The sequence below is a fragment of the Phyllostomus discolor genome, chromosome 9 (genome assembly GCF_004126475.2).
Source record: "Phyllostomus discolor isolate MPI-MPIP mPhyDis1 chromosome 9, mPhyDis1.pri.v3, whole genome shotgun sequence".
Classification (NCBI taxonomy): domain Eukaryota; kingdom Metazoa; phylum Chordata; class Mammalia; order Chiroptera; family Phyllostomidae; genus Phyllostomus; species Phyllostomus discolor.
In genome coordinates, this window is record NC_040911.2 from 84383338 (window position 1) to 84396000 (window position 12663).

The 12663-nt window shown below is 53.4% G+C and overlaps 1 protein-coding gene and 1 long non-coding RNA gene across 7 annotated transcripts in view; one reads left to right on the top strand and one right to left on the bottom strand.

Moving 5' to 3' along the window:
* Positions 1 to 1290: 1290 nt before the first annotated feature.
* Positions 1291 to 12663, bottom strand: part of BCL2L1 (BCL2 like 1) — a 43257-nt gene continuing 31884 nt past the window's right edge. For all 6 annotated transcript variants that reach the window (XM_028524863.2, XM_028524864.2, XM_028524860.2 and 3 more), the window contains exon 3: positions 1291 to 2521. In XM_028524863.2, coding sequence (XP_028380664.1) covers positions 2384 to 2521 — 138 coding nt within the window. In that variant the 3' untranslated portion in view covers positions 1291 to 2383. The remainder of the gene's footprint in view (positions 2522 to 12663) is intronic.
* On the top strand, positions 7997 to 12293 carry LOC118496812. Its single transcript, XR_004899366.1, has 2 exons — positions 7997 to 8182; positions 11768 to 12293. It is a non-coding gene; the product is annotated as an uncharacterized LOC118496812 (long non-coding RNA).

A 12663-nucleotide genomic window follows, 5' to 3' on the forward strand; every position in this document is an offset into this window, starting at 1 on the left:
CCTGAAAACTCCTGTTCAACTCCTGCATTTGCTTCTTCATCAGGCTTCTCGCCACTCCCTTCTTTCAGTTAACTCTTCCACATTCCTCAGGCCCAGGCCCCCAAGGTCACCTCTTCCAAGGAGCCTGACTCCCTGACTGCCAGCTATGCTCGGGTCCCATGTTAAATGCTCTTTAAAAACTCATTATGAGCCTCTCAAGTAGTACTGGCCTCATTTTCGTAAACGCAATGGAATCATTATTCGAAAACTCCTCCTCTTATTCTTGTTATCTCTGATCCATCAGTTGAAACTGTGAGGTCCACCTTTAAGATGTTTTCTCAACTGACTCCCATCTCCTTCCCCACTAGGTCTTTCAAGCCTCGCCACACTTCCTCGTGGTCATGTTTCCACCTCTGCCCTACAACAGCCGTCTATTTGTCCATCGTCTTTCTCCCTGAGTAGAATGGAAGCCCCATAAAGGCAGAGACTTTGTTCACTACAGAATCCCCGGGGTCTTACAACTGTGGCTGTGACTCTGTCCCACTAGAATGGCAGCTCCTGAGGCCAGAGTCTACTTGTCCTGTTCATGTACAGCCCATTGCCTAGCACACAGCAAGTGCTCAATAAAAACCCCCTTTACAGACAGGTGAAGCCCTGGCCAGGTAGCTACGTTGGGTAGAGCATCACCCTGATATGCCAGGGTTGCAGGTTCGATTTCTGGTCAGGCCACATACAAGAGCAATGTTTCTCTCTCAGGCCTAGAGTGGAAAAGAAACTCATCCAAGATCCTCCTCTGGGGGCAGCAGAGCCAACCTCAGTACCCAGCTCTCTTGCAGCCTGTCAGCCAGGTAGCCCCTTCTTTCCCATTCCGGAACACATGAGCCCAGGCCCTTTGTTCACTTATGAACAGTTTATTACTTTACTCCACTTTCACCTGCACACAGACTAGTTCAAAGAGCTGGGACAAGTGTAGGATAGGGGTTGGGGGAGGGACAGGTGCCCCTCAGGAGCCAGGACCCCTGGCTGGCTTCCCCGGACCAGGGCAGGGAGGGAGCATCAGGCTGTTCGATCTCTGGGCACCAGCTCTCCACGTGCACACGCACAGCAAGCCAGCAGCTCCTCACACATAAATACAGACACGCTTAACAAAAATAGTATATCATCTTCACAAGGAATAAAAACTAGTTTCGAATATGTACAGCAGAGAGCCCCAGGGGCCAGGGCTAGGCCAGGAACCCCAGGGATGAGACAGGCCATGGGTAGAGCAGAGGAGAGAGGGAGGCCTGAAGGGCTCCTGGCCAGGCCACTCCGACCTGGCAGCCTGGCTGCCCAGGCTGCAGGAGGGTGGAGCGCAAGTCTGTTTGGCCAGGCAGGACTGACCCTCCAGCCAGCCCTACTTCCACCCTGTGTACCAGGCTCTCCTTCCTGCTCTTCCTGCCTGAGGTAGGGAAGACCCTAGGGCTCCCATAGCTGCTGCCTACTGCTCCCCTTCACCCCTGGGCCAAGGCCCCTGAACCCCATGGGCAGCAGTCCAAAGCAAAGATGCCACGAGGCTGATCTCCTTGCAGGAAGTGAGGCAGCTGAGGCCATAAACAGCTTTGGGGCATCTGTCTTGGGCCCACTTGGTCCCTCAGTCATGGTCAAGGGAGCCAGGGGAGGGGAAAGGGAAGGGGACTGGGGTAGTGCTAAACTGCAAGGGGTCACCCTAGCTCTGGTGTGGGGCGCTTCCTGCAGCCGCAGCCCCTCCTCCTGGGTTGGGCTGGCCTCTAGCCAAAGGCCTCCAGGACGTTGGGGATGGCGGGTGGGGACTTTGGCCAGGCCAGAGTTGGGGAGGGGGTCCTGGTCCTAGTTTCTTCATCCGAAGCAGCCTGAATCCCTAACTAGTCAGAATTGGCCCCTAAGTAGCTATTGGAGGGCGGGAATAAAAGGAAGGGGAGCTCAGGTCCTGGGGGGTAGGGTGGGGCAGGGATAAGAAATGATCAACTCTTGAGGCCACAAACATCAAAACGAAGGCAATCTAGTCTTTGTTTCTGGGAAAAAAGGTCAGAAAACTTTCTAGCTCCCTGGCAGGAAAGTATTCTTGGAGAGGCTAAGGGGTAAGGGGGTTCCACCAATCAGGCAGTGCCCTCTAGCCCCCAACTCCCACATACCTGCCAGCTTCCATGGGGCAGGTTTTGGGGAAACTTTGTGGGTTGCAAGGCCAGGAGAACTGAGGTGTGGGGGAAGGTGGCTCTCACAGAAGCATGGCGGAATCTAGAAACTAATTGCGGGGGGCCCAATCTAGGCCCAACCCTGTGATGTGTAGGGTGGTCACGGGCTGCATGTAGTGGTTCTCCTGGTGGCAATGTGGCAGAAAGAAGAGATCTAGTAGGGATGGGACGGTGAGTGGGTAGTCAGTGTCTGGTCATTTCCGACTGAGGAGCGAGCCCAGCAGAACCATGCCAGCCAGAGTCATGCCCGTCAGCAACCAGCGGTTGAAGCGCTCCTGGCCCTTCCGGCTCTCGGCCGCTGCATTGTTTCCGTAGAGTTCCACAAAAGTGTCCTGGAGGGAGAGAGAAGAGAAGGAAGGTACTGTTTGAGTCCTCAAAGGGTAACATGGGGGATGGGGTGGGAGAAGAAGGGCCAGCTTCATGTGATGGCCTTGATTTGAAAAAGTAGAGTCATCCATGCCCACTCTGGGTCTGATAAAAGGTTAAGGGCTTCCCTCCTTCTTGGCCTCCAGGTGGGGATGACCAAGCCATTTTATTGCTGAGAAAACAGGTGCAAAGTAAGAAAAGAGCTTTGTCCAAGGTCAGACAGCTAGGATATGGTACTCTAGAACCTGATGTGGGAAAGAGATGGGCCGGATCACAGAATAACAGGATGCCAAATGGCTGGGGCAAAGTGCAGAAGGAGGGGATAGGTGATATGAGGGTGCAGGGGTGAGTAAGAGCCAGACCACGTGTGGTCTGGAATCCACAGAGGAGCTTGGGGTCTGAGGGCAGGGTGGGGCTATAAGGCCTCACTCAGCCTTTCCACTGCTGTGACCGAAGCAGGGAGGGAGAGAAACGGGCCAGGGTGAATCCCCAGAGTGGTGCGCAGGGCAGAGTAGGTCTGGAAACTCTTATCCAGAGGCTCTTCTTCCTCTGGAGGGAGCCTCTGCCCAGGGTAGACCAAGCAAGGCAGAGTAGAGCTGGTAACGACCATGCAGGACTGGCATGGGGCTAAGAGCTCCTGGCCCTGTCCCCCACCCCAGGGGGTGTGACTCTGGGCCTGGGAGGAGGTGAGCAACAGCCCTGGGCCTTGAAGCCAGTCAGGAGGGAAGCACATGACACGGGGAGGGAAGGGCTTCGGTTCTGAGCCAGCCCCAGGGTGGAGCCAGCCCTCAGGGCAGGGAGAGGGGAGCTCAGAGCACCCTTTAATGAGGAGCCTCCCACCTCATTGGTCTTTTAATCCTCCCAACAATGCTGCAAGGCAGGCTGTCTCCCCCATTTACAGGCCAGGAAACCGAGCCTCTGAGGGCGGGGAGCCTGGATCGGCTCACCCAGCTTTGTCAGTGGAGGACCAAGATCCAAGCCTGGTGTCTGGCACCTAGAAATCACTGTGCTGTGTTCCACTGGGGAGGGAATGAAATGAATCAGTGGCTGGTTCCAGGCCCAATGTTCTTGCCTCTCCACCAAGAGCCCTCGCCCTGAGCCCACATTTCCACCTGGTTCCAACCAGCTGAGTGGTGTCGGATCCCTCAGGCAGGGCCTGCGTTTCCAGTTGGCCCCAGGGCACCCCTGGCCCTTTTGCTCCCTCAGATACTGCCTGGCTCCGCCTCTGGTCTTGATGACCCTCCTCAGTCCATGCTCCTCGAAGAGGAGATTTTTAAAAACATAGGTCGGATCACCACACGCCTGTGCGCAAAGTCCTCTAATAGCTTTCCCTTGTACTCAGGAAGCCACTGTCATGTCTGTTCACATCCCTGATACCCTAGCAGAGTGTCATGCGCACTGAGCTGCCAACTTGACTCAAAGAATCCTCAACATTTATTAAGCCATTAGGAAGGTCTGCTGAGAAAAGGCACTGGAGAACACAGGCAGGTAGGGAAAGTCCCTCCAGTTCAGACCACATCATCCCAAGCTCTCAACCTTTCCAAGGCTTTCCCATCACACCTGCCGTCGAGTCCTTACCACAGACAGCAAGGTTAAGCAGGACCTGGCTCCTCCCCAGTGCACACTCCACACATAGCAGTATCCTCCCTGTTGGTCCTAGAACATCCACTGAGCTCAGGAGCCGCTGCCTTGCTGCCTAGAGCACTTGACCCCAGATCATCACCGGCCTCACTCCCTCGTTTCACCCGACTCTGCTCACATGTCATCTCCTCAAGTGCCTTTCCCAGTCACTGTGTCTAGCATGGTATCCATCCCCAACTCTCTCATCTATTCCCTTGCCTTGCTTTATTTTTCTTAGCACTTTTTATAACCAGATTCTGCAGTTTGTTTTTATCTCCTGCAGTAGATGTGGCTTGATGAGGCAAAGGTTCTGCCTTATTTCTGTACACCCAGAACACTAACAGTGTCGGACACACAGCTGGAAGTCCACAAGTATACGAGTAGAACAAAGGTACTACATGTGTACTAAGTGCCCCGAGCTATTCTCTCATTTCACCTTCATCGTAATTCCCGGACTGGAGATTTGAACCCATTTCACAAATGAGACAACTGAGATTTACTGTAGAAAGGACCGTGTGAAAAGGTGGCAAAGCCAGGGTCAGAACTCAGGATGGCCCAGCTCCAAAGGGAATGCTGCTACAGCAGGACATTCCCTATGTGGGGCACCAGGGAGGACCTACCCTGTCACTAGTGCTTCATGGATTCCCTGAAAAAGGTCGTGGGGGTGGGGTGCAGGCAGAGTCTTGGGTCTGGGAGACAAAGGTAACAGCAGTGGCAGCAGCCAGCCCCCTAGCTCTTGGCCTGCTGCTGCCCACTCATGGCTGTTCGGATACGCAACCCTATTTCTCCCCCTTCACCCTGGCTAGCCTCCACGGGTACTGGCAAAGAAAATTCTTAGAGTTGTTTTAATTTCTCTGATCCACGTGAAGTAGGCCCAGGTGGAGTTGCAAAAAGGACAGACCTGTGATGGGGAGAGTCCTGGGCTGTGGGGAGCATGGGAGAAGTGAGGCCATGGCCAGAAGGCCCTGGTTATCATCCCAAGGGACCGAATGTCCCACAAGAAACCAGGGACACTGGGGTTGTAGCCAAAGTGGGAGAGGCCTGGCTCCCTCAGTGGGAACTTTCCTGAAGTAGAGGGCTGGCAGCCACAGGAAATTTTCAGCTCTGGGGCTGGACTGGAGTAAACAGGCTCTGTCCCTGCAAGGGCACAAAGCACTCACTGTCCAGGAACAGTCATTCCAGGGTGGAGGGAACATTCTCGTTTCGGTGCGTAGTGCATAGAAGAGAACAAGGCTGTGACCTGCCCAGCCCCCAAGCGTGCAATCCTGGCCAGAACAACACTTCATCTCCACTTCAAGGAGCTCCTTCTCCTGGGGAGGGGGAAGTAGGGTTTCCAAGGGCTGTGGATTCTGTGGATTGCTTTTGTAGACAGAGTGCTGTTCCAGGGCGGATGCTGGGTGCCGGGTGCTGGGAGGCAGCGGTGTGGGTATATTTAGCCCACGGTTCACACGACACACTTGGAAACAAACAGCCATTTTCTCAGTGGGCGGCCGCTCTAAATAAACAAACAGGATTGCAAAGCAGCGCAGTCTGGAAAAGCAGAGATAAGCCCCCACTGCTCCTCAGTGGCTCCCACTGGTTTTGGCCAGAGGGGGCATGGTGGGCAGGGAGGTGAGAGATAAGGGTGTGTTGCAAGGAGGTCCCTGATGTCACAGTCCTTGGGAGACCCAGGCCTGAGAGGTCATCTGCATTCTTAGCTTGAGTTAGAGCAAATGGGGGAAGTGTCTCTTTGCAGCTGTGACTGCTACCACGGGGATCCACGTGGGGGTTTTCAGGGCCACTGGGGAGAGGCAGTAGCTAATGACCCCCTTGGGAGGATCACGGGCATCTAGCCAGGCAGACCCACAAGTTAGCAAGGCCAACACACCTGCCCCTGATCACACAGCCAGTTGGTGGTAGAGCTTAGACTAGGAATTGGGGTCTCCCAACTTGGCATTGGGGCCCCTCAGAATGGCAAGAACCAGGGTCCCTGGGAGAAGCCAAGGCTGGGCCTACTTTCCAGTTCCTGCCTCCCACAGTCCTGGTCACACACGCAGAATGGTCTGCCCACAGGTTCCAGAGAGCCTCCTGCCCCGTGCCTCTGCCAACACCGTGCCCTCTGACTGGTCATCCTTCCCGCATCTCCCTTCCTCAGCCAACTCCTACTCAGTTCACAGGACTTCACTTTGAAGACCTGTCTTCCAAGGGGCCTTCCCTACTCGTCCCTCTTCCGATTCTGGGACGAATGTCTCCTTTGTGCTCCCAGGGTTTCTGGACTTCCCTGCACACCATAAACACTCACTGAGCACCTACCACGCTCTACGCCCGGCACTGGAGACACAGCAGAGAGCAAGACAAACAAGGTCTGGGCTTTCATGGGGCTCCCGTTCTCCTCCATGCACGCTCAATGGGGAGAAGTGAAGAATTCTGGGATATCGCAGTGGTTTGTGGCTCTCTGTGGTGCCGGAGCACAATCAGAGATACAGATACATGGAACAGCTGCACTCTTCAAATGTAATGGGAGGGCAATTAGGACAAAAATGTCTTGAAAAGACTCCTTAGGGGGTGGTAATAAGGGGAAAAAAAGTTGAGAAAAACCGTCCTCATGAGAAGCACACAAGATAACTATGAAACAAGAAACTTTCAGAGGTGATGGAACTTTGAAGACAGTAAGTCGTGGAGCAGTGACAGAAATGAATACTGGGGGACTGATGTAGGTGGGGTGCTCAGAGAAGGTGTCTCTGAGGAGAAAAGGGCTGAGCTGAGACCTGAATGACAAGGTGGAGGTGGTCAAGGGAGGATCGATAATCTCAAGTGAAAAAGGGCACGCTCCAGCACAAGCAAGTGCACAGGCCCTGAGGTGGGAAGGAGAGGCGGGGCGCCCCTGGATTGAGGCCCCGTATCTGTGTGCTGGTCTCTCCCAAAGGTCTGCAGGGGTGGCAGTCAGTGTAGGCAGGACCGAGTCTCACCCACATCTGAAGCCAGGGGCCCATCCAGACAGATCCTGGCTCAGAGGCAGACAAATGAACAATGCAGGTCACCCTGCAGGCACCCGCAACCCTGGAGAAGGCAGGACAAAGGCTGGCAGAAGGATATTCCTCGTGCGGCGGCCCAAGTGCCAGTGCATCGCCCACCCTATCAGGGCCTACAGTTCCGTCCCTGCTGGAATGTGGTAATTCTGCAATTCCTACTCTCCTCTGCAACTGCCTGTTTCCACGCTTCTTCCTAGTGGTGTGACTTCGAACAGGTTACTTCACCTCTCTGGCTCCTAGTGTCCTCACTTGTCAAACGACACTGAAATAACAGTTATATATTTTACCTATGCCAGTCACTGAGCCAAAACACTTTACCCTGCCTGGGCCACACTCCCTGACTATAGGTACGGCCATGGTCACTTCAGTGACTATTTTTTGCCTTGTTTCCCCCACCAGACTATGTGTGGTTTTGTCACTTGTATCTCCAGCATCTGGTACTGTACCTAGAACACAGAGGTACCATTCTAAAGGAGTCTGGTGACCTGGCTGGTTTGTCTGCACCAACCACCTGGCTCCAGCATCTCTGCTCACTTTCGAAAGGACGATACTTCTTGGGGCCCTGTGGTGGGCCAGGAGCACGCACTCCTGGGACTGAAGGAGGTCCTCATTCCAAGCCCAGGTGAACTGAGGCTCAGAGACGCTGAGACCTGATCAGAGTCGGTAAGTGAGGGGGCCAGTTTCAACCCCCAGCACGTGCAGCAGCAAGCCCCACTTTCTGGGCCAGGGCTACAGTCCTGAATCCCTCTAAGAAGAGGAAGGCAACCTGAGGCCACCAGCTTAATGAATGAGTTCTGCCCCCCTGCCCCCAGCTAAGAAGGAACCGGTGCCACAGGAAAAGGATGTGACGAAGACCAGGAGGGAAAGTGAAACCCTTCCGTCCTGGCTTCAATGGGGAACAAGTGCCTGTGCCAGACGAGCCCTTCCTTCCCCTGGGGTGACTCTAGAGGGCCCAGGCCCACTGCTTCCTTCCTGTTTGGTTATTTCGGGAAAGAGGTAGGTGGAGAAGAGGAAGGGGCTCCTAGTAGCCCAGAGAAAGTACCAGGGACATCAGCACAGTAGTTTGCCCTGGTCTCATCATGTCCCTGCTTGGGCAGGCTGCGCGTCACTTGCGGAGTTGCTTTCTGCTCTTGGCCTCCGTTTCCCTGGGAGAGAGAGAGGCTGATAAATGCCTGCTGAGTAGACAGACCAATGAGGCCTTGTTAGGACATCCCTAAGAGACGGCAGGAAGGGTGGGTGGGGCAAATGGAGAGACTTTATCACTCTCTTGGCAGGGAGTTGTAGTGGAGACTCGGAAGAAGTGAGGTTTGTGGTTGGAATCCACTTCCCTTGGCTTTCCCAGAGGAACATGGGCCTGACTGTGGGCAACTCAGGCAGTTTAATGGGGCAGGAGCAAATAGACAGGTGGCCAAACTCTGCTGGGCCTGACACTTCAGTCCGGCCAGCCCAGCTGTGGGTGTGTAGCAAGCCTCTCCACTTCTGAGCCTCGGTTTCTCCTGCTTTGGCCCCATCCACAGGCAGTGGTGGTGAGATCAGGGGATGAAAGCACTTGGTGAAGCAGGGTGACCTTGGTCACCCTACTGGCTGAAGAGGGCGTCACAGGGGACCCAAGCCAACTGGGCTTTAGGGAATATTTGAAGTCATCCTCACAGCAAACTTCGTTATAATCTTTGCCCCTGTCAGCTGCCAACCTCTCCTCCCCCGCCTCCTCCCCCACCATTAGTTCTAAGAAGCTAAGCCTGACAGATGTGCTCATTTCTCAGAAAAGGAAGTGGTTGTGCCGGGAGGAGATAACACCTCAGCTGGGGAATTGAGAAAGCTATCTGACCCAGCAGGGCGAGCGGGGCTCTCTCCACCTCCTCAGCTCAGACACAGGGTGCTGGCCTTGGAGGCGAAGAGACGGAATTCGGAGAAGCATTTACTGGGGCACAGATGCTCATTTAGGGGCTCACAACCTCCTTCCCTGGGAGTGATGGTTGATATTTACTGAGCACTTACCGTGGTGCTAAGAGCTTCACTGTGTATACAAATTCACTTAATCCTCACAATAACCTGGTGAAGCAAGTATTGCTAATACTCCATGTTACAGAAGAGGCATCAGACGCAGAGAGCTCAGGTGATCCCCCAGGTCACACAGTTCATAAATGGCAGAGTTGGGATTTGAACCCAGGCATCTGGCTCCAGAGCCTATGCACTTAATGGCTCCTAGGCAGCTGCTACACACTCATAGGCATCAATTCCCTGGAATTCCGAGGCCTCCCTCATCTCAAGTCTCTCTCATCCCACCCCTGGTGACTGTATTCTTTCATGAGTAGATGGCCACAGCCTTTCATGCTTCTCCCAGTGTCCAGGGCAAGAAGGACCAAGGCATACCCCTGAATCAGAGTCAGGCACTCAAAAGTGAAGTAACAACACACACACCCACCTTTCATGGGATGAGTAAGTTCACTCCTAACACTGTCACTGCCCAGATGGGGAGCAGAAAGGGGGAGCACCCAGGTGACACAGTGGGGGTCTGCTTCACTCCAGATGGTCCATATCTGGGGAAATTCACAACTCTCTCTAGGGCTTTCTCTGCTTACACACTTGTCATAAGGAACTCCCTTCCTCCCCATTAAATGGTGGAGCACTTACTCTTTGGGCAGCTCTACTGGAAAACGTTTCCCTTTGTCAGCTTGACTGGAAATCTTTGCCTCTGTCCCTCTGTCACCCACCCCCCAATCCCCACCTCAGTTCTGGCCTCTCCCTCTGCTGCTCTCGTCCGACTCCGTCTCAAGGGCTTCCCAAGAAGACAACACAGGCTGGCAGAGGCAGCTTTGCTGGCCTCACTCTGGGCCCTGGACCAGGTCCTGCTCCTCTCTGAATATCAGTTTCCTCATTTGGAAAATGGCAGTGCTGCTGGATGAGGCCATCGCTGGTGACAAATTAATTTCTATTTTCTCCACCAAGCTGGACTGCTGGAGCAAAGAGTACGCAGGTACCCAATAAGTCTTGCAACTAGACTAAGATGTTTAGCTGCGGACCTCACTTGTAAAATGGGGATTAAAAATGTACTTATTTCACAAAAACGCTGTGAGCATTCAATGCATGTAAAGCTCTTAGAACTGTGCACAGCACACAGCAGACCAAGTAAATGGTGGCTATATCTCCAAGGTTCAGTCTGAGTCTTAGAGACTTTTCCATGGTTTGCAAGACCCTGCAGGGTTTCCTCCGCTTTGACCAGGCCAGGCTGCTTCACTTCTCACATGCCATATTCTGTTCAGCCCCCAGACGCTTGTCCGTATTGGTCCCTCTACCAAGCTCTCTTGTATTTATCTCTTAGGTCTGAGATAGGTCTGACTTATAGGTCACTTCAAGGAGGATTCCTGCTCTCTGCCTCTGTGTCTCCCTCAGCTCTCTCACCAGTTTGTTTAGCTGTTCCATTTTGACCATGAGCTCTGTCCCCCAGGCCTGGCCCAGACAGTGCTGGGCCCAGAGAAGGTGCTGATGAGTGCTGCTGACTGCTAGGCAGTGAGGAGGGAAGGGAAGAGGAAAGGCCAGTTTTCTCTCTCTCTCTTCATCCCCATCCTCACTGCCTGGCCAAACGAAGAAAAGGATGGAGACACCAGGTGATTGGGCAGGGTGCCCCGGATTCCCCATACACCATGTTCTCTCGGGCTCAGGAAGACTGACAGAAAGCTATGGGAAGGATCTGGAAAAGGCATCTTCTGCACTGTGTTGAGGCAACAAGAAGGAGGGACTGTGGTAGCAACCCACAAAGAATAGGGACTTGGTTTCTGGGGCCAACCCCTTCCCTAAAACTCTGCTTCGTTCTGGGGTGTATGCTTCCAAGTACCCCATAGTCCAAAGCAGCCTTTCTACCCGAAGCTGTTCCCATGCCCCCATCTGATCGACATCACATGCTATAAAGAAAAGAGCAGATGCATTTTTCATATCCCAGCTCTATCACTGGCTTGCTTGGAATGCTGGGAAAGCCTGGGCCTTTTGCCATCTGTAAAATGAAGGGGATCATCTTAAAGGGCTCCTATTACTGCTGCAGCGTGAGGAGGATGAAAGTAATTCACACACAGAGGGCTGAGTGACACCCTGGGTTCTCTCTCTTAGGGGTATCTGACAGACCCGGTAATATGGAGGGGGAGAAGTGTCAGGACCTGTTGCCACAAAAGAATCTGACCCCCCTCCACCTCAAAGCCTGCTGATGAGCCTTGTCCTAAAACCTGCAGGATTCCAGGGGGAAAGAGCAATGGGCACATGTGACCCTGGGCAAACTCCTCCCATGGGCCAGACCTTGCTGGTCTCTGCTCCTGTGGTCTCAACCTCCTCACCCCAGCACCGCCTCCAACTAGTCCAGACAAGTCCCGGGTATTTATTTTCAGCCACCTTGATCTGATCGGAAATGTTTGGAATTCCAAGCAGAAGGGGGTGGGAGCAAATCCCTGCACCACCCTTTCCTCACCCTGTACATGTGAGTGCTCACACACACACCCCGGTAACCAAAAGCTCAGCTGAAGGCTCCTGTGGGGCTGCATTTCCTACATTCCTGGCCCAGCCAGTCTTCTCCCTGGTTTGTCTCCACCCCAGTCCACCAGCCCCTCAAGGTTTAGAATAGCAAGATGCCTGAGATGACGCCAGGAGAGCTAAAGTACTCTGTTTGTAGTGGATGATGCTGAGCCCGAGGCTACCTGGACGTCTGCTCTTCACAGTCGACACCCAGAGCCCCACAAGAAACTGCAGAAGACTGCTACCACTATGACCACCAGAAGACCCAGAAGCAACTCACTGTCCCATCTGATGCGGCAGGTGGAGCACCCAGAAACAGAATGTCATAATCTGTGGTTCATAGAGAGATGAGGCTGAGATTTAGAAACGCTGATGAGAATCCCCCGAAAAGCCCCCTGACCCTTGCTTGGAGTCTGACAGTGTGGGTTCTGACCTCAGCACTGTGACTGCCTACTTGTGGGACCTGGGGCAAGGCCTTTACCTCTCTATCTAAACTCACTGTCCTGTCTACAAGCAAGAACAATGTACTTCATAGGCTTGGCAGCGAGAATGAAATGGTTCATGGAACGTGCTCAATAAATGCTACTGTTTGTTTAACAGCTAAAAATGAGCGGGCCTATTTGTGTATCTCATTTGTAGCTACAAACAAAAAAGTTACAGCTAACATTTACGAGCTCTTGCTAGATTTCTGAGAATCTTGTAAGTAGGTGTTGTCCCCATTTTACCAATGAGGAAACTAAGACTCCGAGAGGTGATGAAACTTTGCCTGAGCTCACTGGTTACTGAGTAAGGGTGTCTAACTCCAGAGCACATTAAAATTTGCCAGTGCAGTAGGAGAGATGCAGAAGGATGTTACTAAGTTCTTCTTGGCTTCCTCATTTCACCCACCCACCCACCCGCCCATTATTTACTGAGGATCTGCTACTCTTGGGCCCTGGAAGTCAGAATGATGTAAACGACAGGGAAGAGGCACGCCC